Genomic DNA, 26,155 nt, shown 5'->3' with positions numbered 1-26,155 from the left:
AATCACATTTGTTGGCAAACTAGAGTGCTCCTTCTGCTTCCCGAAAGTGATCCATGGACTCCAGATCATCCTCTTCTTCTCAGTACCCGTCAGAGTCAGATGTAGCATCCTTTGTATTTTCTAAGGTCTGAAGCTTGTCAAGTATATTAGATGGACTAACCTGACAAAACAGATATTGGCTTCATCAACAGAAGGGAGGGGAGGACTGAACATTGAAGAAGGGTTAAGGGATGCTAACGCGGGGGCATACTGCCTTCTCTGAACATAGTCGTCCCATAGGGGGGGTTCCTCCCCCAAGTGATCATCCTTCAGTGCACCATCCGCACCAGGGGGGGAGGAGGGGGGGGGTATTGTACTGTAGACGCACTGCCCTGGCCCCATGGGGGAAGAGACGGCATCCTCCGATTCGTCACATATTCCTAAATACGTACGAATCCGAGGCAGATGGAATCCCAGATATCATAGCTTGCCTAGTGCTCCTCAAGGACACAAACTGAAAATGGCGTACTATGCTCTCCAAGCACAAGGTATTCAGGATTGCATAAACTGAAAATAAGGGATTAAGCTCATGAGGAAGGAAAGAAATAGTGATTAGTAGTAGTCATAGATTGTGCTTACCAAGAACGGGGTTATAAAGGCTGGTCTCTTTGCAGATGGTAGGGAAAATATAAGGCAGGTAATATTTCTTGAACTGCGAGAAGAGGAACGAGAAGCCACTCTCCTGCTTGTCCTTATTCCTCCATTCCAAACTCCGCACCTGAAAGGGAATGTCCTCTGGTTACCTTTTCCAACAGCTTCTTTATCGTGCATCACCTGTCCCTGCTGGCCCCCAATCATGGAAGCAGTACTCGTCTTTGGCATTTCTAAGCCGTGTTAAGATTCCCTGCATCTCAGCCGGACACCTCACATGCATTCATTTTCTTTTTACACCCAGTCAACATGCCTCAAAGAGAACCAACTTCCCCCTCTCCACAGTGAGAAACAAACCACACTGTCCATGTGCATGTTCTTAGCCTTAGCCAACATGTTGCATTATCAACATGCCAATTAGAGGAAAGGATAGCAGAATTTGGAAAATCCAATATTTCAGAACGTTATTTAAGCACTTAATGCAAAGCCCACAATCCGCTGACGGATTTTGATATAAGAGAAGGCACCAAGATTACAAAGGGCCTAATTCACAGATTGTTTTCTGATGGGGTTTTGCCATTATAAAACGCTGTGAATTAGGCCCATAGTCTTACATCAACAGTCAGTGGGGTTATAAAATAAACAAAATGAGAACTGGGTGTCTAGGGGACTGCAGCCATTTTATCATCTGAGGGATTACAGTGCAGATCAGAGTTCATGAGTGTGGGCACTCAATGTCACCCCCAAGGTTGCGCTTGGTGCATATTGAGGAACTGTGGTGTTTTAACCTTAGATGCACTTGAATAGAAAGAGAACAGACTTGCGAGCCCGTTTCAGACCTAGCCAGAATGTGATAATATCTACGGGTCCAGGATGACAAGCCCTGGCTGGATGGTGAGATCATCACAGTTTGACCCAAAAAAAAAAGATCACGGGGAAAGAAATATTTGTTGGTAGGAGTGTGTTGAAAGGTATTCATGTAGTTCCAGGAGGGTGACTTGCAGCTAGAGGATGAGTGTATCTAGACCTGTCAATTACCCAATGCAAGCTGGAAAGGAGTATTTCCTGGCAGGAGGTTGCCAAGAGGTGAGCAGGGCTCTACATACCTAGGACTGAGACACCCAAGAAGTGAGCCGAGCTCTACACAACTAGGACCGAGACAGCCAAGAAGCGAGTGGGAAGCTAGAACCCTGGGAAAAGGACAAGAAAGAAGCGAGCAGGGCTCTACATTCCTAGGACTGAGACAACCAAGAAGGGAGCAGAGCTCTGCAACCCTAGGACTGGGACACCCAAGAAGCATGCAGGGCAGGACAGACACACATGAAGCGAGCAGGGCTCTACATCCCTAGGACTGGGACACCCCAGAAGCGAGCAGAGCTCTACAACCCAAGGATTGGGACACCCAAGAAGCGAGCAGGGCTCTACATCCCTAGGACTGGGACACCCAAGAGGCGAGCAGGGCAGGACAGACGCACACGAAGCGAGCAGGGCTCTACATTCCCTAGGACTGGACACCCAAGAAGCGAGCAGAGACCTATAACCCTAGGAAAAGGGAAAGAAAGAAGCAAGCAGGGCTCGACATCCCTAGGACTGGGACACGCAGGAAGCGAGCAGGGCTCTACATCCCTAGGACTGGGACACGCAGGAAGCGAGCAGGGCTCTACATCCCTAGGACTGGGACACGCAGGAAGCAAGCAGGGCTCTACATCCCTAGGACTGGGACACATAGGAAGCAAGCAGGGCTCTACATCCCTAGGACTGGGACACGCAGGAAGCAAGCAGGGCTCTACATCCCTAGGACTGAAACAACCAGGAAGAACTGGCCCATCCAGACGCCTTAACCACAGTGTCCTTATTTCTAGTCTGATTCCCCCAGGACCTAAAGGTGCTCCTCCCACTCATCATGACAAACGTCACAAATAGCAAAACAATATCCATAACTCATTCATGGAGAAAGCAAAAACCACGGTGGTTTAACAAATATGCACCAAACAGATGGGTTGTCTTACAGGTACACTATGAAACAATCAGCCCAATGGAAGTGGTCTGAAAACACCAAGCGCACACACAATGCACCATCCGTACCTGGATCACAATGTACTTTAAAAGGGCGTCGAGGAAGTAGCAGGTCAGGTCTTCTTGGCCTTTGTCCCCAGACTGTGGGGGCACCAGCGGCGTGATTTCCTCAATCACAACTTGCGCTGCACAGGCGATAAAAAAATAAAAAGGGAGGACATAACATATTAGAAGGGCACTGTTATGCTACCCAATATTACATTCGAGAATCAACAATGCGTAGATTTTGCAACACGGTTTCCACGCGTGTTAAAGTTAAATTATATGAGGCATGTCTCTGATACAAGTCATTTATAATGCGCCTGTACACAAGTGTTTCTAGGCGCAACAAGGGAGGGAAGACAGAGGGAGGACAAGACAAACAATCTTACTAGATGTCATTGAGATTGTGCAATTTTGAGTGTGAGTGAGAAGTGCAAGGGGAGGAGGTGAGGGGGTTGGTTGGGGGGGGGGGGTTCCAGGGAGAGGGAAGGGGAACAGGGCAGCATAACTTAAGAGTAGTTTTACTAAGGTAGCGGGCGCCCCTCTCTCGCAAGAACAGACATGATAACCTGTTCAGTGGTTATTAACCACTTGAGAGTTCGCAGCCACTGCTTTTACTCACTGTGCCTTTCACAGATGGGAAATATCCATTTGCATATCAGTCTTTGTCCTGCCCAGGGACAGTCCAGCACCGAAATACAATGGCAACTCCAATCTGAACGAGAGTACCACCAGCAACCCCATACACGTGTTTCACCCTTGTTGGGGATCATCAGTGAGGTGAAGCTGATGCCTCTCTAAGCACAGTGAGAGGGAGACCACGTCTGGTTGCCCCCAGGAGACCTAGGGTTACCAATCCCAGGTTCCTTAAAAAATAGTTTTACTAAGGTAGCGGGCGCCCCTCTCTCGCAAGAACAGACATGATAACCTGTTCAGTGGTTATTAACCACTTGAGAGTTCGCAGCCACTGCTTTTACTCACTGTGCCTTTCACAGATGGGAAATATCCATTTGCATATCAGTCTTTGTCCTGCCCAGGGGCAGTCCAGCACCGAAATACAATGGCAACTCCAATCTGAACGAGAGTACCACCAGCAACCCCATACACGTGTTTCACCCTTGTTGGGGATCATCAGTGAGGTGAAGCTGATGCCTCTCTAAGCACAGTGAGAGGGAGACCACGTCTGGTTGCCCCCAGGAGACCTAGGGTTACCAATCCCAGGTTCCTTAAAAAATAGTTTTACTAAGGTAGCGGGCGCCCCTCTCTCGCAAGAACAGACATGATAACCTGTTCAGTGGTTATTAACCACTTGAGAGTTCGCAGCCACTGCTTTTACTCACTGTGCCTTTCACAGATGGGAAATATCCATTTGCATATCAGTCTTTGTCCTGCCCAGGGGCAGTCCAGCACCGAAATACAATGGCAACTCCAATCTGAACGAGAGTACCACCAGCAACCCCATACACGTGTTTCACCCTTGTTGGGGATCATCAGTGAGGTGAAGCTGATGCCTCTCTAAGCACAGTGAGAGGGAGACCACGTCTGGTTGCCCCCAGGAGACCTAGGGTTACCAATCCCAGGTTCCTTAAAAAATAGTTTTACTAAGGTAGCGGGCGCCCCTCTCTCGCAAGAACAGACATGATAACCTGTTCAGTGGTTATTAACCACTTGAGAGTTCGCAGCCACTGCTTTTACTCACTGTGCCTTTCACAGATGGGAAATATCCATTTGCATATCAGTCTTTGTCCTGCCCAGGGGCAGTCCAGCACCGAAATACAATGGCAACTCCAATCTGAACGAGAGTACCACCAGCAACCCCATACACGTGTTTCACCCTTGTTGGGGATCATCAGTGAGGTGAAGCTGATGCCTCTCTAAGCACAGTGAGAGGGAGACCACGTCTGGTTGCCCCCAGGAGACCTAGGGTTACCAATCCCAGGTTCCTTAAAAAATAGTTTTACTAAGGTAGCGGGCGCCCCTCTCTCGCAAGAACAGACATGATAACCTGTTCAGTGGTTATTAACCACTTGAGAGTTCGCAGCCACTGCTTTTACTCACTGTGCCTTTCACAGATGGGAAATATCCATTTGCATATCAGTCTTTGTCCTGCCCAGGGGCAGTCCAGCACCGAAATACAATGGCAACTCCAATCTGAACGAGAGTACCACCAACAACCCCATACACGTGTTTCACCCTTGTTGGGGATCATCAGTGAGGTGAAGCTGATGCCTCTCTAAGCACAGTGAGAGGGAGACCACGTCTGGTTGCCCCCAGGAGACCTAGGGTTACCAATCCCAGGTTCCTTAAAAAATAGTTTTACTAAGGTAGCGGGCGCCCCTCTCTCGCAAGAACAGACATGATAACCTGTTCAGTGGTTATTAACCACTTGAGAGTTCGCAGCCACTGCTTTTACTCACTGTGCCTTTCACAGATGGGAAATATCCATTTGCATATCAGTCTTTGTCCTGCCCAGGGGCAGTCCAGCACCGAAATACAATGGCAACTCCAATCTGAACGAGAGTACCACCAGCAACCCCATACACGTGTTTCACCCTTGTTGGGGATCATCAGTGAGGTGAAGCTGATGCCTCTCTAAGCACAGTGAGAGGGAGACCACGTCTGGTTGCAGGTTATCATGTCTGTTCTTGCGAGAGAGGGGCGCCCGCTACCTTTGTTAAACTATTTGTTAAGGAACCTGGGATTGGTAACCCTAGGTCTCCTGGGGGCAACCAGACGTGGTCTCCCTCTCACTGTGCTTAGAGAGGCATCAGCTTCACCTCACTGATGATCCCCAACAAGGGTGAAACACCTGTATGGGGTTGCTGGTGGTACTCTCGTTCAGATTGGAATTGCCATTGTATTTCGGTGCTGGACTGCCCCTGGGCAGGACAAAGACTGATATGCAAATGGATATTTCCCATCTGTGAAAGCACAGTGAGTAAAAGCAGTGGCTGCGAACTCTCAAGTGGTTAATAACCACTGAACAGGTTATCATGTCTGTTCTTGCGAGAGAGGGGCGCCCGCTACCTTTGTTAAACTATTTGTTAAGGAACCTGGGATTGGTAACCCTAGGTCTCCTGGGGGCAACCAGACGTGGTCTCCCTCTCACTGTGCTTAGAGAGGCATCAGCTTCACCTCACTGATGATCCCCAACAAGGGTGAAACACGTGTATGGGGTTGCTGGTGGTACTCTCGTTCAGATTGGAATTGCCATTGTATTTCGGTGCTGGACTGCCCCTGGGCAGGACAAAGACTGATATGCAAATGGATATTTCCCATCTGTGAAAGCACAGTGAGTAAAAGCAGTGGCTGCGAACTCTCAAGTGGTTAATAACCACTGAACAGGTTATCATGTCTGTTCTTGCGAGAGAGGGGCGCCCGCTACCTTTGTTAAACTATTTGTTAAGGAACCTGGGATTGGTAACCCTAGGTCTCCTGGGGGCAACCAGACGTGGTCTCCCTCTCACTGTGCTTAGAGAGGCATCAGCTTCACCTCACTGATGATCCCCAACAAGGGTGAAACACGTGTATGGGGTTGCTGGTGGTACTCTCGTTCAGATTGGAATTGCCATTGTATTTCGGTGCTGGACTGCCCCTGGGCAGGACAAAGACTGATATGCAAATGGATATTTCCCACCTGTGAAAGCACAGTGAGTAAAAGCAGTGGCTGCGAACTCTCAAGTGGTTAATAACCACTGAACAGGTTATCATGTCTGTTCTTGCGAGAGAGGGGCGCCCGCTACCTTTGTTAAACTAACTTAAGAGTATGTGCAGCCAGGGCAGAGCGGCTCTGGGAAAGTAAAGAGGCAAGGGACTGTGGTGGTTGCAGTTACAGCCCCTAAGTGCATAGTGGGCCCGGAGGCAGTGCAGGGGAGACTGATCGGGAAAGAGCCTTGTACCCAGTGAGACTCTGAGGGTAGCCAAGCAACCAGTCAGTACAGCAGACAGGTAGGTCAGGAAGGTCAGCAGGGAAGGGAGAGGGGGGAAAAAGCAGAGGAGAAGAGGAACATTTTGAGCTGCTTCTGGAACTTCAGGTGGTCCACCTCAGGTTTGAGAGGGGCAGGGAGGCCATTCCAGAGGGAGGCACCAGCAGAGGACAGAGATCTACCCCCACTCTCCACCTGGAGTAGTGTATGACCCTTAGAGAGTTGGAGGTAGCAGAGTGAAGGGCTCCAGAAGGAAAGTATTTTGGAAGAGAGCATTGGATGTAGTGCGAGCCCATACACCAGAAAGACTTGTGGACAATGCAAAGGGTCTTAAACTTGATCTTCGCAGCCGCTGGGAATCAGTGGAGATTGCAGGTCTGAGAGATACAGTCCCTGGGCTTGGCCCAAGAATAAGTCTTGCAGTCCTGTTCTGGATGAGTTGCGAAGGGCGGAGAGTAGAGGAAGGCAGATTGACAAAGAGGCAGGTGCAGTAGTCCAGTCTACAGAGAACCAGGGCTCTGGAGACGGTGAGCTTCTGTGGAAGTTCAGAAAGGGAAGAGTCCCTTTGAGGAGGTTAAGATGGACTTCTGAACTCTGACCTGGTGGGCAGAGGTTCAGAAGGCCAGCCTAGATTCTTGTAACAAGGTAACCTTCTGGACAAACCAGACCAATCAAGGTAGCATTGGTGGCGGTCAAGACTAGGTGTCAGGAGGGGTGAGGTTAACTGAAAGACCTCAATGAGCACACAGATTAAAGGGCACTTACAAATCACTCCCAGTCAGGTGTATATATATTAAAAATACATGTACATTTATTCAAGGCATTTGAGTTTCAACAGTAATTATCAACAGTAATACCTTTAAACCAATACAATTCTACTACTATACATAAATACAATACCAAGTGGCCTAAAGGGTTAATAAATACAGAATGGGTCTACAACCTAAAAGGGAAGGAAACAAGCAGTGCAAATAGTCTTTGGGCAATTCTTCAAGAAGTTAACTGAGAGGCAGTCCAGTCCCTACGAAGAGAGGAGCCTAGCGCTCAATGTACTTTCAAATGCTGGTGCGCGCGATAGTGCGGAAGGGCCAAAACAGGGTCTCTTGACGGGGCTGAAGCAGCTCAGGAAGATGGGTGACACTATGAAGAATAAGTTCCCACTATTCGTGGAGGGTTTCCCAAAGAGGGCAGACCAGGTTACAGGAGTGGGGAATGGTTTGATAGCTCAGGCTATCTGTGGAAGAGAGAGTGGCCTTCAGGGCACACTTGTGCGTAAAAATGGGTGGATGCACTAGGGGCCACCGGTAAGGTTTGCAAGTACTCACCGACTGCCCCTGCGCACTGCGACCAAACTTCGGCAGTCGAGTCCACTTCGGTTGCAGGTTCAAATGCGGCAGTTGTGCGGCTCTGCGGCTTTCAGCAGCGAAGTTACAGCATTGATTCCAAACGGGGCAGTGGTGATTCCTCCGCTCCTGGTGGAGGGACCATGCCAGTTTCACTGTAGCAGGCTTCAGGGCACAGAGGGGCACAGAAGCAAAGCACATGTGAAGTTAGTCACCATGGGTGGGCGGCGAAGTAACCGTGTGTATTCCGGTTCAGGCGCCCTCTCTTTATTCCAGACCTGAGAATGTCAAGTGTACAAAATTCGGGGTGAGGGTGCCGAGAACCCAGAGCTTGCGATGTACTAACTTTCAAGGGTCTCCTCGAAACAGTGGCGGTGTCAGAGCAAAGGTCCTGCACAAGCTTGTCAGTCCATTTGGTGGCCCAGGGACACTTCCGAGAAGGCTTACTTGCAGGGTTTTATGAAGGTGTCGAGAATCGTTGGTCCCACTATTCTAATGGGTCAAAGCATCTTCGCAGACCTAGTTCGATCAGATGCAGAGGGCTCCCACAGGACGACAGCGGGCACAGGGTGCCAAACCTTCCAGCGGGTCACCAGTAGTTCCTCAACTCGGCTTCTTACTTTCAGGATACTTCGATCCTATCCTTGATTCAGTGAGAACTCAAGAGATCGACCTGGTGTGGGTGTTTGGGGCCTTCTCTTATCCAGAATCTCTTTGCACCAAAACAAAGAGGTCCCAATGGGAGATCTGCTCACATACAGGCACACCAGACGTGGACCAATCACAGACCACGGTGGTCACAGTCGTTCCGAACACACCAGACTCTCTGGCACCCAGGATGTGTATTGGGACTAGACAGTCCAACCCACATCCTGGCAGCACACACACAAGGCATGTAGAAGCCCACAAAGCTTGGCATTAGTGGGAGAATGCATGCCCAAATAAGGACTGCCCTGGGTCGGCTCGACCCGGGAAAGGCAAAGGGGCAAGATGGCCAAAGGACAGGACAAAGAACCTCGTGGCATGGCCATTTTGGAGCCAGGCCCCCTTCATATGCCAAATGAAGTAAGCGCGGTTTGCCTAGCAAGAAAGGGTTAAAAATATGCAAAAAGATACGCTGCCACCAGTCCTGTCCAAGGCACGTCTGCACTTCTGAAAAATCCTTTGAGGGCGTCTGGGGCCCTGGGAAATGACAAGGGGACCCAAGTGCATTGTACTGTAAGGTACAATGTGCACTTTCAACATGTTGCCGAAAAGTTGCAACATTGACAAGGACTAAGGGAAACAGTCTCCCAGTACTGACTGTCTTAAGGGCATGTCAGTTTCCCCATAAAAAGTGAGCGAAAAGCCCAGGGAGTGCAGCTGAAGGCTGTGCTCCCCTGGCAAAAGTCAGGCTCGGATGGTAAGACAACAGCAAAAGGTTGGGGGGTACACAACTGGAGGGAAAATTACACATAAATGGAAATCTTTCGTAACAGAGGTGCAGATGGTAGTTGGCCTTCTTGGCAAGATCTGTGATGTGAGGAGAGAAAGAGAGAGTAGTGTTGAAGATGACACCAAGGTTTTTAGCCTCACAGGAAGGCGAAGGAAGAGGGGCCAAGGACGGCAGCCAGAGTAAGAGAGGGAAAGTGGGAGCAGAGGTCCCAATGAGAAGGATCTCCGTCTTACTGGCATTAAGGCAGAGATCGTTGGCAGTGCATCAATCCTGAATCGTGGATAGACAGTCAGGAATGAGCGAGAAAGGAGATGAGGTTGGGAGGAGCCTGAAGGAGAGCAGAGTGTCATCTTTATAATACTGAACGTTAGAGGAGGTGGTAGAGATCAGATGGGCCAAAGGGGCCAAGTAGACATTAAAGAGCCAGGATGAGAGGTTAGAGCTCTGGGGAACACCACATGTGGAGAGAGAAAGGACCCAAGTTGGACCTGGGAGGGGCGGTCAACCCTGATCCGTGATGTCCAGGTTCTCACAGAGTCAATTGCAGACACTGGGAATAAAGAACTGGGCAGGCATTGTAAGGGTGTCGAAGAAGGATGCCAACACAATGGTGGCATTTTGGTTGGTAACGTGTATTGATCAAGAAAAGAAACCCAGAGTATCCCTATCTTTCAAGAGGGGTTTTCATGCCTCAAATTAACACTACAGGATCTGTCAGAATGTCTGTCAAAATCAAACTCTGCCATCCTGTGTCACAACCCAGTTCTATCCCTTATTGAATTATATATTTTTTTAACAGTGCATCTTTGGTCACGGTCCTTTGTGGCTAAAACCTGTGTAAGCATCAGTTGAGGCACATCTCTTACACCCTTCCTTTTGTAGAATTAGCGTTGAGTACCCACAAGGTAGGAAGGCTGTGAATCCCCCCACGTGGGGTTAGCCGTTGTGAGACTAGTGGTGGTCAAACATGTAACTAAATATGCACCTGTAAAGCAAATTGCCTGTAATCATTACCAGCCTTCCTTTGTAACCAGATTAATGTTTCATATGTAACAGCGCCACGATGCCCACGGGCTGTTGTGCGCTTTAAAAATACGAATAAATAAATAATAAAAATAAATACGAGATTTTTCGCTTGCCCTTTGGCCATCTTGTCTTAACCTTCTTCCTGGTCTGTGAGGCCAGAAAAATCTGTATATAGACTTCCAGTGCCCGGGAAAGCAGAGGCTTTTGGTGGACTACTGGAGGGCTATGTGTGTTTGCTGCCAGGAAGTGGGCTGGGGCTGTCTGGTCCCAGTGTGTCTGAGTAATATGCATGAGTTTTGACGCTAGTGGTTCTGATTGGGGTTGGAGTGGCGTGGGGGGAGAGTGAGGGGTGTGTGCGCGTGTGTGTAAGGGGGGGGGGCAGATCGGTCATTGGCTAGTGGGACTTTCTGCGCTTACCTGGCTTTTAGGATAATAAATAGGACCCCTGCACCCACTCTAGAGAGATCGTGGAATAAACTGAAGGAGCCAAGACTCCTGTCCAGCTATAGGACCTGCAAGGAGAACATAGACCCGTCGGAAGAAGGCTTGGCGACCATCTTCTGCTGCTGCCCTGGTAGAGCCCTGTCCTATGGAAGATCTCCAGCAGTCCTGTGAAGGAGCTGCGACCCTTGGGTGGAGGGAACATTCATTCTCTATGTCAGCTCTGAGTCCTACGAACAAGAGCCTTTGGATGTGCACCAGGACCGTCCTGTGGCTGACCAGTGTGAGCAACCGTGCTGCAGACATCGATGTTCCGAGTTGTTAGGCACGATTGTATGCAGTACCCTTAGGGTGCACTGCAACAACCCTGATCTCCTAGTAGTAGTAACCCAACCTTTGGTATAAGTCTGTACTACACAGGTTGGTAGTGTGGACGAGCAGCCAGGCTTATCTCAAGAGGGGTCAAGTGAGCTGTAGGGGAGTTACACAGAGGTTCACAGTGACAAGTATTCAAGCAAACACTTACAACTATACTGGCAAACAGCAGAGACCTACACCCAAAGGTGACTACAATTGCTAGGGTGCTGTTGACATTAATGTATTACTGTTGGCATTCAGAATTAGTTGAGAGCAAGCAAAAAGGGAAAAGATTATTAGAGCAAACAAGATACCACACACATTTCTTAAGCAGGCAAATACTTTCAGATCCCCCAATAAGTCATTCAGTTAAAACAGGCTAAGCCAAAGTCAATAGGCAAGAGTCTGCATGGGCTGAAGCACTCCTTTGAAGGGGAGTAGAAAAGTCTTAGCACAATGGTTCAGAAGTCTGAAAAAAAAGATGCATCAATGTAGGGCCACAAGCTGTTAAGACGTGTGAGAGTAGAAGATGCAAGCAGCTCTACAGCAAGATGCAAGTTCTCTTAGACTTTGTACAGTACCTTTAAAATGAAGAATAGATACAGCAGATGACTCCTCTTCCTGTGCAGCTCTGCAGATCTCACTGTTCCTGGACCTCAGTCGTGAGGACAAGAGGGAGGATGTCGGGGGACTTCTGCACTGCACTGGGACGGTCAAAACTTGCAACTGGCAAACTTCACTTTCAGTGGCTGTTCAGCGTTTCAGCTCCCCGCGTCTACCGCAAATTCCTGGCTGTTTTGTCTTGCTTCTGGGGTCATGCACTCTGTTGAGGGGGCTCAGGCTTGGTCACTCCTGCTTCCTGGGAGTCTGGAGGATCTTGCTGGAGCTCTTGGTCAACTTAAAAGCAATGCACATAAACTGGTGTTCCTCTCCCTGGCTCTACGGTTTCCAGCCGGAACTCTGTGGAAAATTAACAAGCTCTGAGAAGGATGTCCAGGTGACTTACTTTGGAGTTGATTGGTCCCACCAACTCAAAGGGAGAAGTCATCCTTGCAGGGGCTTCTCCGTCGATGCAAATTTGGCATTTCAGCACTGCAGGAGGACTTCAGCGGGCAAACCAATGGTCCAGGAGTTGTAGCAGGCGTCCTCTTCAAGTTCTTCTTCGGTTCCTTCGTCCAGTGGTCGACTCTGCCTTCCAAGTAAAGAGACTCGCCTTTTATTCAGTTCTCGCCCATTCGTTCCAGCCCAGCTGTCATCACCCAGCAGCGTGGCTGTCCTTGACAGTCAGCCAGCCAATCATCACAGATTGCATTTGGGTCTCCTAGGAGACTACGCACAGGGAGTTTCGGGCACCTCCTTCATTTCCTGCCCCCGCCAGACACCCTGGAGCCAGAGGCAGGTTTCACTCGTGAATCCCGCCAAAGGTAAAACGAACAAAGGGACAAAACCTGGTAAATCTCAAGAAGGACCTTTCTACAAAGAAATGGTGAAAAAAGAAGACCAGGGCCATTTTGCCAAAAATTGCACCCTTGGGTGCTTTACTGCAGCTGCGAACGCAGCCTGCAGTAAATGCACACCACGGTAGTAAAAACGAAACCACTGCCACCAGCCATTCAGTGAGGAAAGGGCAACAAAAAATGTTACATGAGAAGCTAGACAAAGGGGATATTACGTGTGTGCTGGGTCTACAAAGTTACAAATATAAGTAAAGTCAATTTCACTTTACTGCTCTTGGAAACAGAAGTTTAGCCAAAGAGCCGGTAGTTAAACCTTGGGGAAATCTAAGAGACTTCCCTGTGTCACTGCACTGAACGTGCTGTGTGCCACAATGTAAGAGATGATGCCTATGGAGTTTGTCAGACTCCACAACTGAAAGAAACAGTTCAGAAATCACATTAAAATACATGAGAGAGTGGGGAAAAATGATCTCTCTCCCCAGGTTAAAAAAATCAAATCCTCAAAATCCAGCAAAGTTGCTGGGGGTCTCTAAGGTAGAGAGAATTGGCACATTTCTGAGAAACCACCCTAACAAGATTTGAGGCCAGGAACTTGGGGGATCTTCAGCGTGTGCAGCAAGTCTCGCCTTTGCGAATTTTCATGGTCCTAGCATCAAGGGGACCTGAGATAGAAGGGAACGTCTGACCGCGGAAAGTGAATCCTGTTGCGTCACCGTGGCCATCGTCTGAAACGGCTTACCCTCGTCCATTCCTCTCCTGAGAGGGCCCCTGCATAGAGTTCTGCTGCATTCTTCAACTGGGAGACCTTGCACCAGCATTAGACACCGACCTGAGTGCGGCTCGGACCCGCAAGCCCTGGGAATCATGGGCTGAGGCCGACGGCAGGAAAAGGGGACCTTGGACCCTTTTCAATCGACCTGCCAAGCCCTGTGAGAATCGTAGTACAGGGGGTGAGTAATAGCGATACTTACCTGCTCCCCTAACTCCCTTTTAAAAGTTTGATAACCTCTAGAAACTTTTAGATTACTTTGGCTTTACCAGTGCTTGTTCACACAAGCACTCAAAGTTGCAAACAAGTTTGTTAGCTAGTTTAACTCGTCCCCTGACACTGCTAACTGTTCACTGGACGCCAGAAACCCTACCTTCATTTTTTCCTGCTTCACAAAACTGTATGGAGGTTTGCTTGGGAGGATAGCTCAGCTGCACCGTGCTCGCCTTGGAAGCAAGACAACACGGAGCAACACAGTTTAGATCCCCGGGTCAGCGCTTGGAAACCTCTGGTTATTAAGCTTGTTATAAATAAACTATCATATATCATATCATAACCTTTGGGCACAATGCCCCAGACAATTTAGGGTTGGTTTTCTGAAGTTAGGGGTGATTCTCTGTGGACTTGTAGTGCTAATACTTATCTGTACCTTCCCTTTCAGTGGTTTGATATGTATTTTGCCCTACTCCAGTAGTTATATATATGAATAATTTCTAGTATTGAGCGATATTAACCTTTAGTATTAATTTTTCACTGTGTTATTTGGCCATAAGTAAAGAAGTATTTGTATACCTGTTTAAGTGTGTTCCTTGACTACTTCACTGTGTGTGTTCATTGTGAACCCCTTACAAGCTCACCACCTCTTGAGACTTAGCCTAGACCACTTGCCTGCTACCTTGAACTGGTTTGGCTACAGCTCCCAGAGTTGTATATATATTTATTTTTAGAAGTGGCCTAACAATGGCTTTCTGTAGATTCAGGGGCAATAGGGCCCTGCCCAAGTGATTTATTTATGAAATGAGTCATACATGGAGTAATCTCCAGAGCCACACACCTCGCCGCACATGCTGGCATCAGGAACAGTACATCCTTAGTAGGTATGAAATTAGTCATACATGGAGTAATCTCCAGAGCCACACGCCTCGCCGCACATGCTGGCATCAGGAACAGTACATCCTTAGTAGGTATGAAATGAGTCATGCATGGAGTAATCTCCAGAGCCACACACCTCGCCGCACATGCTGGCATCAGGAACAGTACATCCTTAGTAGGTATGAAATTAGTCATACATGGAGTAATCTCCAGAGCCACACGCCTCGCCGCACATGCTGGCATCAGGAACAGTACATCCTTAGTAGGTATGAAATGAGTCATGCATGGAGTAATCTCTAGAGCCACACGCCTCGCCGCACATGCTGGCATCAGGAACAGTACATCCTTCGTAGGTATGAAATGCATCATACATGGAGTAATCTCCAGAGCCACACGCCTCGCCGCACATGCTGGCACCAGGAACAGTACATCCTTAGTAGGTATGAAATGAGTCATGCATGGAGTAATCGCTAGAGCCACACGCCTCGCCGCACATGCTGGCATCAGCAACAGTAAATCATTAGCAGGTATGATCTAGTCATACATTGAGTAATCTCCAGAGCCACATGCCTCACCGCACATGCTGGCATCAGCAACAGTAAACCATTAGCAGGTATGATCTAGTCATACATTGAGTAATCTCCAGAGCCATACGCCTCGCCGCAGATGCTGGCATCAGGAACACTACATCCTTAGTAGGTATGAAATTAGTCATACATGGAGTAATCTCCAGAGCCACACGCCTCGCCGCACATGCTGGCATCAGCAATAGTAAATCATTAGCAGGTATGATCTAGTCATACATTGAGTAATCTCCAGAGCCACACGCCTCGCCGCACATGCTGGCACCAGGAACAGTACATCCTTAGTAGGTATGAAATGAGTCATGCATGGAGTAATCTCCAGAGCCACACGCCTCGCCGCACATGCTGGCATCAGCAACAGTAAATCATTAGTAGGTTTGAGGGCTGCTATTAGGGACTGAACATAGCCCTGGGACATCAGTCTAAGATCGAACTGAACAACATGCCTGGGGCAATATGGTCTGGCTGGGGCTACTCTTCGAACAAGACTGGAGTTTAACAGGATTTTTTCTGGATAATTTCAATGTAAAACAGTATTAAATACATTGGCCTGTACTAAAGAAGTCTCAATAGATTGAGAGAATAAAGCTTGGATGACAAAACTTTGAAATAACACTCCAATATAGTTCACACCAAAGCCTGGGGGAATGACTTCCTTCCCCTGGCATCTCTTCATCCAAAAGGGCTTTCAGTTTCTTCAACTTTCAGGACCAGGAGAAGGACTCCCTTCTCCTGGTATTAGCAAAGTCCCAAGTACTTCTTGGGGCCTTAGTGGACTTTTCTCTGCCACTGCGACGAGGATGCTTTCCTTGGATACTTAATATACTCATGTCGGGATCCCAGACCCTTCTCTGGTGGTCGGTGGGCTTAATGTTGCCACTGCAACAAGGATTGTTCTCGTCTGATGCTTGATTCACTTGTGTTAGGGTCCCAGACCCTTCTCTGGTGGTCAGGGGGCTTGTTACCACCACTGTGACAAGGATGTTCTCCTTGGATGCTCAATGCGCCCTTCCCAAAGGTTTGATTGTAACTACTGGGCCGGCAGAGAGCCTCTCGAGCCTTCTTCTCTTCCACCCGTCCCTTCTTCCCCACCCCGTGTCCCATCTGTGTCTCTTGTAAATCTCATTACATTCTTTGGGACTTCGGTACGCCACCGGGGCTGACTGGGACGCGTCACTCCGGCTCTCGGACATCTCTCCTCAGCTTCTGCAGCGGCTCCGCAATCTACAAATCTGTGTGGCCCTCTTCCTGCTTCGTGTTCCGGTCTGCTCCAGCTGGACCTACAGAGAACTCCCTCAGCGCTTTGCCGGCATCCTCTGCTCTGAGACTCCCACTCTGGATGGTTTCCACACCCGCGGCCTCTCCTGGCTGGGCTTGAGCAAGTCTTCAGTCCTTCCTCTCTTATACATTGCTGCTAGTCCCACCCCTGGCACATTTTCATTTTCCTTTATTCTTCTCGATGGCCACTTCGTACCAGTACTAGCACAGTTAGTAATCTTCTTGCCTTCTGTGCTCATCTTTGTCCTGGTACTTTCTGTTGCGGCCGTTTCTCCTGCGCTACAGAAATACATGGGTCTACTGTCAAGGAAGTGATTTGGCACGGAGAGTGGGGCGTAGGAAAGGCTAGGGTGTAACCTAGGGCTATAACCTTATAACCTAGGTGATCGTCCTCATCCCCAGAGGGTGCGGGGAGGAATTCCCTCCCCGTGAGGTTCTCTCGCATTATACCACCCCTAGGTGGACTACTGGCTAGCAGCCTCTCCTCCCTGGCCTCATGGGAAAGGGCAACCCTTTGGGGAGAAGTGATGATACCTTGCGAATCGTCACAGCATTCAATCACCAAAGAAGCAAGCAGGGCTCTACATCCCTAGGGACTGGCAGAGCCAAGAAGGGATAAGGGCTCTACATCCCTAGGGACTGGCACAGCCAAGAAGGGAGCAGGGCTCTACATCCCTAGGGACTGGCACAGCCAAGACGGGAGCAGGGCTCTACATCCCTAGGGACTGGCACAGCCAAGACGGGAGCAGGGCTCTACATCCCTAGGGACTGGCACAGCGAAGAAGGGAGCAGGGCTCTACATCCCTAGGGACTGGCAAAGCCAAGCGGGGAGCAGGGCTCTAGATCCCTAGGGACTGGCACAGCCAGGAAGGGAGCAGGGGTCTACATCCCTAGGGGTCTACATCCCTAGGGACTGGCACAGCCAAGCGGGGAGCAGGGCAATACATCCCTAGGGTCTGAGCAGGGCTCTACATCCCTAGGATCCCCACCACCCCAGCAAACGTGCGCCTCCTGTACGAGCTGCACAACACTGTTAAAATAAAGCTTGGCTTTTGTGACAAATCCAAGGAATTCGTGCCATCTACCCTAGGAGGAGGCACACTCTTTGTGACTAGGGAGATGAGCCCACTAACACCCCAAGCGGGATCCCACTGGAAGCGACTCTTCCCCCCCCCCCCCCCTTTAGAGGACAAGCAATCCCTAGACAGGGATATAGGTCATCTTCTCTTGTCTGAAGAGCCAAACAGTTTTGTTGATTATATGGCACTTAATCTGTATAATAACTTACAACTCCCTCCACAAATAGCTTAAATGGTTTCTGACCCTTTCCAAGCAGCAGCTGCACCCCAGAAAGGAGATTGGGAGGTAGACCCTCCCCCTGGCTGTGTGTAGGATAAAGACAAATCAGCGTTGCAACAGAGGAGTAAGGTAGCACCCGGAGCTACAGAGGAGGAGAAACCTCCTGAGAGGTGTGGCAGAATGGCACACACCCGGAGTTGCGGACCATGCTGCGGTCGAATCCGTGGAACAGCGTGTCCCCGCTGAGATGGAAACAGGAGAAGTCCAGCCCAGGAGGCTGTTAAGCAACGTGACCCGCCCGAGCAGCAGAGGAGCGACGTGATGAGGAACCAACTCCAAAACCCGGCAGGAGGGCAGCAGGAAGGGATCATCCACTCCGGCAGACTTGTCAGGAGCTGGCAGAGAGGACCATGTCCGGAGGAGGTTTGCACAAAGCGAGAAGGAAGGCAGTCGCTCTATGGAGCCGGACCGAAAGGCCAAACCAGACCCCAAGGCGGGGTAGCAGAAGTCATAGCACAAGATGGGATGACGAGAACCAGACCCGCAAGTCGGGATGTGGGACACAATGGAGAAGCGAACTGGAGAAACAATCACGAGATTCCTTTGGTGAGGAGCCCAAGGAAAGTACCTTGTGTGGACTTACGAACCAGGATTGAGACAAATGCTGGAATAATCCAGGGTGCAAGACTCAATCCTGGAAAGTGGAAGACACATTTGGTGGCTTCACTTGAACTGTGCAACAGGATAAGGAATGCTTTTATGATGAAAGGACAGACACTGTGGGGCCAGAAATCAGCCACCACCCCTTTGTTGGGCAAAGGTTCGTTTTAAACCTTTGTTAAAGTTAGGCTCTTTTTTGTTTATAGCGGTTGGGACAGAAATCAGGCCAGAACAGGTTTCTAGGCAGTAGAGTGATTATTTTGTAGGACATTTTGCCAAGTACCCTTTTAGACTCCTTTTCTTTCTAGAGCAGGGCTGAGAACTTTAGGGGCAGCTTAAGGTTTTTTTCTGGATGTTAACACAAAGAAAATACTTAACCCTGAATGCTGCATTGTCAGTTTCCGGTTTATGACTTGCCACACCGCGTAGAACAATAAATGAAGCCCAAAGTCTCTTTGCTAAGAGCTTTGTGAAATGCCAAGCATGTGCTTGTGAGCCAGAGCTGTAAGAGTTTTTAAGTAGTCCTGGCACAAGAGTTTTTCGGTTGGCTTTCATTCACCAGTTACCCGGAACAGACCAATCTTTGCACAGAGCATTTCAGTGGCTCATTCATTGCATAATTCTCTTCATAGCAATGCCAGAGACCGTGATCTCTACATGAATGGAGCCAGAGGCCCCGACTGGGGCCTCTCCAGTGGCAGGTCATTGACTCCATACTCTGTATTATTGATGTACCATTGCGCATCAGTGAAGAACCCTGCTGACTCCAGAAGACTAAACAGCTGTCATCCAAAACGTTTAGATAGATTTGACATGTGACCATGGAAAGTGCATAAATGATGATGATGATGTATCACAAGATCTTACGACATCTTGTCAAGGCACTCTTTTCAGGTGGTCCATTCAGAGCGCCGCAAGCTTGATGAGGGAGCGGAATCGGGCAGCACACAGGTGACGCTAAGGGGCATCATCGGGAGAAAAGGCGCAAGGACTTATCTTAGGCACTTATAAACGTGGCCTGCTTTGGCCATTTGCTCACTTCTGGAGACCATAATACAATACTTAGTTTTTCCATAGAAAGTGTGTTTAGTACATTTTATTTTAACAAACCTCTGCAGGAATGAAGCAGCACTAGCATTCTGCAAGGCTTTTGTCAGAGAAGTAATTATCTTTCTTTTTCAATAGCACACATTTGCGCATGAATTACAAAAAAAACATTTCTTTTCACAGGTACGGATTTGCCCATGTATTTGAGAGGAAGGCTTGAACCAAGGGATGTCATATTTGTAGATGCAATATTGTGTGAACAAGTTTGATGTACATTCTTTAATTCTTTACCATAAAAGGCATAGAGAGCTCTGTGAACATTGTGCACATCCTGGCCAACAAACAATAAGACACTGATTAATGGAGAGCAAAGGCACTTGGGAAACCAGACTGTTGCTCTTCAGAAGATTCGTGGCCAAGGAGGAAAGCCTCATTTCAGAGATTTTTTGGGACAGAACGATTGCTGGTCAAGAGATCATGTTAAAAGCAACAATAGTACAAGTATTGAAAATAAGTGCCATTATAAACTAAAAACATGTTTCGTACTTTTAAATGTTTGCTGCTTTGACCCCTGTTCCTGGAGGGACCCCTTGGTTTGCTTTATTGCTTTTTATTTGCTTTTTCTCTTTTCTTTTTTGTCTTTTTTTTCTGAAATCAGTTTTTTAAATCTTTTTTTCATGCACTCATTCTTTGAGATTGTTCTCATTTTTGTAAAGGTTTTCTTGTATAAACCAAAACAAATAAATAAAAAAATAAAAGGCATATTTAAATATGAACAGTGCATATGATACATGGTTTTGAAGTAATGTACAAATTCATGTTGTCATTTAAAAATAGGGACTGTCTTTGCGCAAGTACACAAATGACTTCATTACAAGTTGGCAGTGTGATAAAGTGGTGGTAATTCCAGCACTGACACTTTTTTTTGGAGATAACGGGACTATCACTGCATTTACCACACCACCAAACTACGAGTGTAGCCGTGAAGCGGCGGGTTTACCCCCAGCATGCTGCTGGAGGTAAATCCTCCACTTAAACGCCACAAAATCGGTGGATTTACCTTGGCAGAATGACTGCACCCATGAAGTCCTATGGAATCTAGAAATGGGGACTCCCACCGCCCTACTATCACTAAGAATCTGGTGAGTCCCCGGGACAGAGTGGCAGTCACTGATTTTGGTGGTCATTCGGCGGATTTACTGCCTAATTACTGCCAAATTCAGAATGAGGCAGAAAGTATGTTGGCTAATGCTTTTAATAACTATACAGGAGACTAGTATAAATGAAGGTCCACTTTAAGTGTCTAAGAAACTAGTCCCAGGACTGTAACTGCATAGGGAAACGCATGAGGCTGCTCTAAGGATGTTGAGAGTTCCACGTGCTCACCGCAGAATGTAACAGAACCGTTTGAACTCTTCCTCATGTCGATTATAGCGCGACTGGCAAACTTAACTCACCCTTTGCCTGAGAAATGCAACCACCCTGGAGGGTCAGGCATAGTTTAAGCTACTGAGTAAGGTTCAAATCATGTCACAAGGTTCTATGCTCACAACAAAGTCCCAGTCAAATCCTGTACGCATAACAGAATCCTGTTCCTTTAGTTCCCGCTCAGTCTTACAGTGTTTAAAGCAACCCAGCACAATCCGTCCTTGTCCGTAGTGGTTGCTCCCTATGCAAATGTAGTTAACCTCTGCATGTGAATCACAGTCATGGGCTCCATAGATGTAAACACTGCACGCCCCTTAGGATTGCCCCAAGGGTACTGTTAAGATCTATTTCCAAAATCAGGATTTTGGGAGGCCACTCTACTAGGGTGAATAGGGATCTTAGCAAGGCTGAGAGAGCTGGCTAGGGCCGAGTTAAATTGTTAAGATTCTGTTCTGCCAGCCGCAAAAGCAAAATCTGTCAAATTTCCATCCGCTTCATCCCAAACCGCATTTCCGCCACACCGCGCATCAAAAAGAGCCTCACAAAGTTTGTAGCATCACTGTGCGAAGCTATCACAAATCAAGAAGAGCAGCACAAAGCTTCTCGTGCCGCTGTGTGAATCTGTTATGAAAACAAAAAAAAAATGCAACTTTCTCTTGCTGCAGTGCAAAACTGCACAAATCAAAAAAAGACCTGCACAAAGATTGTGTTGCTGCTCAAAACTAGCACGAGTAAAAAAAAAAAGACGTGCAGAAAGATTGTGTCGCTGCGCAAAACTGCCACGAATCAAAAGAAAGACCAGTTTAAAGTTTATGGTCTTGCTACACGAAGCAAACAAGGAAAGGCAAAGCCACGCTCTGTGTGAAACGTGAGTGGCAGTGGAACCGTAATGGTGATTTCGTGGAACGGGCAGAACCCGATTCAAGTGCAAATTTCCCACTTTTCACTTCATGGGCAGAAATTTCGCCCACCCCTATCTCAGGTTACAATGACTCCACATACAGCAACACCGGTAATTCAAGTTAGACAGTAAGTATATCAAAATAAAGTTATTAGGCATTTATTTTACACATGAAGCATATAAAAATAAAAGGCAAGTATCAATCAAAATCATAGAGAACATATATTACATTCACCAAATAGGAGAAGTCGCATATGAATTAGTTACCAGTGTTCAACAGGTGAGCACTGCGATATAAGGAAAATAGATGGAAAATACAAAAGATAAGCACTGTTACAGCTTCCCTCAATCTTACAAAGTATAACCCGAAGATGGCATGGGGCCTTGTGCCCAAACATCACAAGTTCCTATATATAGCTTCTTCAGGTAAGGCATTTGAGAAATGATGCATCGGATGGCGGTGGTACTTTCTGCAGTTTTTAAATGTAAAATATTTACCCCAAAGCAGGTAAGTACCAAACTATCATATTCATAAGAGAAGACCCACCAGAGGATCCTTTGCCCAGGTTCCATCAGAGTCCAGGCCATAGGGAGTTAGGGACAATTACTTTATGTCCAATGTTACCCTATGCAGCACAGAGGAGTGGGGGGGCTGGGGAACAGGTAGGTTAACTTAACCCCCTTTTATTTTTCTTCCAGATACCACTGCAGATTTTCCGGAATCAGTTGGAGACACAATCTTCTGCACTTGGTTCGGGTGAGGAAGGCCCAGGGGTCACAGGTGCAGAGGTCACTTTCGGCATCAGGATTTAGCTTAAGTCAGAGCGGTGCAAAGGAATCGGCTCACATCAGCTTCCAGATGAAGACTCAAAATGAAGAAGAGCTAAAACTTCTGTGGTGCAGATCCCCTCAGGAGACCTCTCAGAGGATTGAATAAGGATTGTTCCAACTAAGGGAACCACATTCAGGTGGCGAAAGGTGATCGTACAGCAGTGAACACAGAAACATCCCCAGCACAGCTTCCCTTGGAGTGACGGCTGAAATGATGCTGGCAGGCGATGCGTGGCATACGCTGAAGTTCTGCAAAGTTCCATGGTCTTGCTCGGAACAATGGCAGCTGCAGTGAGTTAATCCAGTCAGAATCTGGTCAGTCCAGGGACATTTTCCAAGGTTTCCAAGGCAGGGATCCTTGAGCAGGGGCCGAGACTGGTTGGTCCCACCAGTCCATGGGTTGAAGCACCGAAAAAGGTTGTCTTAGATCAGGTACAGGAGCAGGGGTTCATCGGGCCTGTCAGGAAAGATCTCTCTTTTAGCAATTTAGCCTTCATCTTCTATGGACCACCAAACATTTTGCTTTTGTTTTTGAACCTGTTCTGACGTCTTACAGGGAAGCTGGCCTTGTGCTCATTTTGTTATGGGGAAACTGATCAGTCCGTCAGACTATCATTAATGGGAAACTAGGTTTCCCCCTTTTTGGCATCTTTTTAATATTGCACACAGCATCTTACAATGCAGTGCAGTGGGGATATTTTGTATGACCCTAGTCTCTTCCTTTTTATTTGTGCTTAAGGACAAGCTGGTGTATTTGTAGGACTTTTCTTTTACTGCATATATCTACTAAACGTGGCTACTGTTATGTTAGGTTATGTTATTTTTGCACTTATACAGCGCCTTATATACCATTGGTATGGTCTGAAGGCGCTGGTAGGTTGAACGCACTTGGGAACCGAAGTTCAGATCAGTAGAGAGAGTCAAAAGGTGCGTGTGAGCACTGGATATGTGTGCAGCTCGTGCGGTCTTCGTGTGATAGCTGCTTCTTAGCAATAGGTGTGGTGGTTAAGAGATCAGGAGAATGTGTTAGTTCTGGCAGGATTTATCCAGAACGGATGTGGCTGCGTTAGGCCTGAGGAGAACGCCTGGCTGGGGAGTGTGAAACCACCAGTGTTTACTTAGAGTGATGTGGAGTAAGCGGCGGATGTTGGTATGAGAACAGTTATACCGAATGGTGTCATAGTATCTCTGCGTTCTAGTTGAGTGGTGATGTAAAGGAGAGAGTGAGCGTGGTGGTGTGATATGATGGGTTATATGCTCTTTCAAACGTTCTCTGCATTCCAGACTATACTATATACGTCATGCAATTCTATGCGCTCCAGTCCATTCCGTGCGGTCCTATCTGCTCCATGCACCCACGTCTGGTCTATACACTCTGGTCTGCTGCACGCACTCATGCATTCTGACCCCGCCCTGCGCATTCTCGTCTGCCCCACGCATGCTCTCTCGTCTGCCCCACGCATGCTCTCTCGTCTGCCCCATGCGGAACACTTCTAAATGGAACTTTCTCAGAGAGGCTATTGGGCACAACTTTTAAATGCAACTTTCTCAGAGCGGCTATTGGGGGACAACTTCTAACTACACACATAGGCACTTCTAAATGGAACTTTTTTCAGAGAGGCTATTGGGTACACTTCTAAATGTAGTTTTTTTTCAGAGAGGCTATTGGGCACAACTTCTAAATACACCCATAGGTTATTGGGAACACTTCTAAATTGGACTTTTCTCAGAGAGGCTATTGGGTATAACCTCTAAATACACACATTGGGCACAACTTCTAAATGCAACTTTGTCAGAGAGGCTATTGGGCACAACTTCTAAATACACACATAGGCTATTGGGAACACTTCTAAATTGGACTTTCTCAGAGAGGCTATTGGGCACAACCTCAAATGCAACTTTTCTCAGAGGCTATTGGGCACAACTTCAAATGCAACCTTTCTCAGAGAGGCTATTGGGTATAACTTCTAAATACACACATAGGCTATTGGGTACATTTGTGAATGCAACTTTAACATGCAAAGGACAGTTACTGAATGCAAATATAATGAATTTACGGTGGTGATGCTTTGTTAGATGAGTGGTAGGGTAGTATGGCCTGAAGTAGTTGCTTCTGGCCCTGCCCTTGCCACACTTACTTGTTGTTGGCTTCTTGGTTCTCCTGCGGATACCTGCAGATACGATCAGGCGCCGTCCACTGTACGAGCCGTCCTTTGCCTCGGGTCCTTAGCTGCAGGGGCTGCACGGGCAGAGGGCTGCCCTGTGGACGGTCGGTAATGGTCTGGGTTAGATGGAGGATGGCCAATTGGAAGGGTGGTGGGCGGGTCGGGAGGCGGGAGGGAGCTGGGAAGCAGGAAGCGGGTGCAAGGGGGAAAGGACTGCAAACGGCTGCTCTGTGCCTCGCGGGATGGCCAAAATACACAAAATGGGGCCGTGCAGCAGATGAGATGCACTCACCGTCTTTGAAAAAGGAAAAGCTATCTCACAATTCACCCAAGGCGCACATTTTGAACTCTCCACTAGCTAGCAATATTTGAATCTTGGCAATTAAGAAATTGTGTGCTGTGTGTATGTATAGCATTGAGGTGGTGAGTGACTAATGGCTGGCTATTAATTTTTGCTCCCCGATTGACCACAGGATTCCAATAAATGTTAAATCAAAAACAATTCCCCTATTCTACGGGGGAAACTCACAACAAATATCAACTGCCAAAATGCGGTCATTGTCATTCCCGAGGATCCGAGCAGATGCTCCCAGGGACGTACCCAAAAAGGTAATCAAACCCTACTGAAATATCTTTGGCAGGGGAATACCAAATGCTAGATTTACTTGTAACTTAGAATAGAAAGGGCGCGTTTTCATCTGTTTTCAAATGAATCTCACGATGCCACCAGACAACCTCTATGGGCACCCTATGTGGGGCAGCCCAAGTTTGAAAACCACTGGTGTAGGACCACTGGTTTTGTGACACCTCATGATCCACTCACCATTCTACCTCTTACTGAAATACACTGCCAACCAAACGCTCAGACTGCAGCTAAGACAAGCCAATACTCTCGCCCTAGAACACTAAGACCTCTCACAAAGGCCCCTTAAACAACCTTAACCAATCCTTTCTTGCAAAGCACACCTCATTAGCTGCAAACCTGCAAGATACCGGCACTTGGGGATCCCTTCTGGGCGCCCACCAAAGTTCCCTACCAGTACACATTTCAATGGTCCATCCGATCTGCATACATCAACACAACAGTGAAGCAACCTTTAACCTTGCCTACTAACCAATCTTATTTTGTGCTTGTCCAAAACTGCAAATAGACCATGAACTGGCGCTATAAGACACAACTTAACCATTATATCGCTACTGTACTCTTCCTCCTTTGTTCTCCTGTAATGGTTGCCCCTCTTTCTCTTTAGCACCCACCACTTTTCTTCCCTCTTTTGCTGGCAACTCTGTACTTGTCCATCTCCTGTCACTCTCGTTTCACTCGTCCCATTGCCAACACTTCCGACTTCTCTTGCCCCAAATTCCAGGGTCACATCATGATGACATGGCTTTGCTTTACTCTTCCTTGGTCAATCCAGCCCTCCATCT

At 47.9% G+C, this 26,155-nt stretch overlaps 1 protein-coding gene across 8 annotated transcripts in view; it reads right to left on the bottom strand.

Moving 5' to 3' along the window:
• The window catches only part of RALGAPA1 (Ral GTPase activating protein catalytic subunit alpha 1), a 1,128,412-nt gene that overhangs the window by 923,220 nt on the left and 179,037 nt on the right, over nucleotides 1-26,155 (bottom strand). For all 8 annotated transcript variants that reach the window (XM_069638431.1, XM_069638437.1, XM_069638433.1 and 5 more), the window contains exons 7-8: nucleotides 2,716-2,831; nucleotides 619-757 (exon numbers count right to left, since the gene is read on the bottom strand). In XM_069638431.1, coding sequence (XP_069494532.1) covers nucleotides 619-757; nucleotides 2,716-2,831 — 255 coding nt within the window. The remainder of the gene's footprint in view (nucleotides 1-618; nucleotides 758-2,715; nucleotides 2,832-26,155) is intronic.

Source organism: Ambystoma mexicanum, chromosome 14 (assembly GCF_040938575.1).
Source record: "Ambystoma mexicanum isolate Mex_15411 chromosome 14, UKY_AmexF1_1, whole genome shotgun sequence".
Lineage (NCBI taxonomy): Eukaryota > Metazoa > Chordata > Amphibia > Caudata > Ambystomatidae > Ambystoma > Ambystoma mexicanum.
This window is presented reverse-complemented; position numbering and strand designations above follow the sequence as displayed.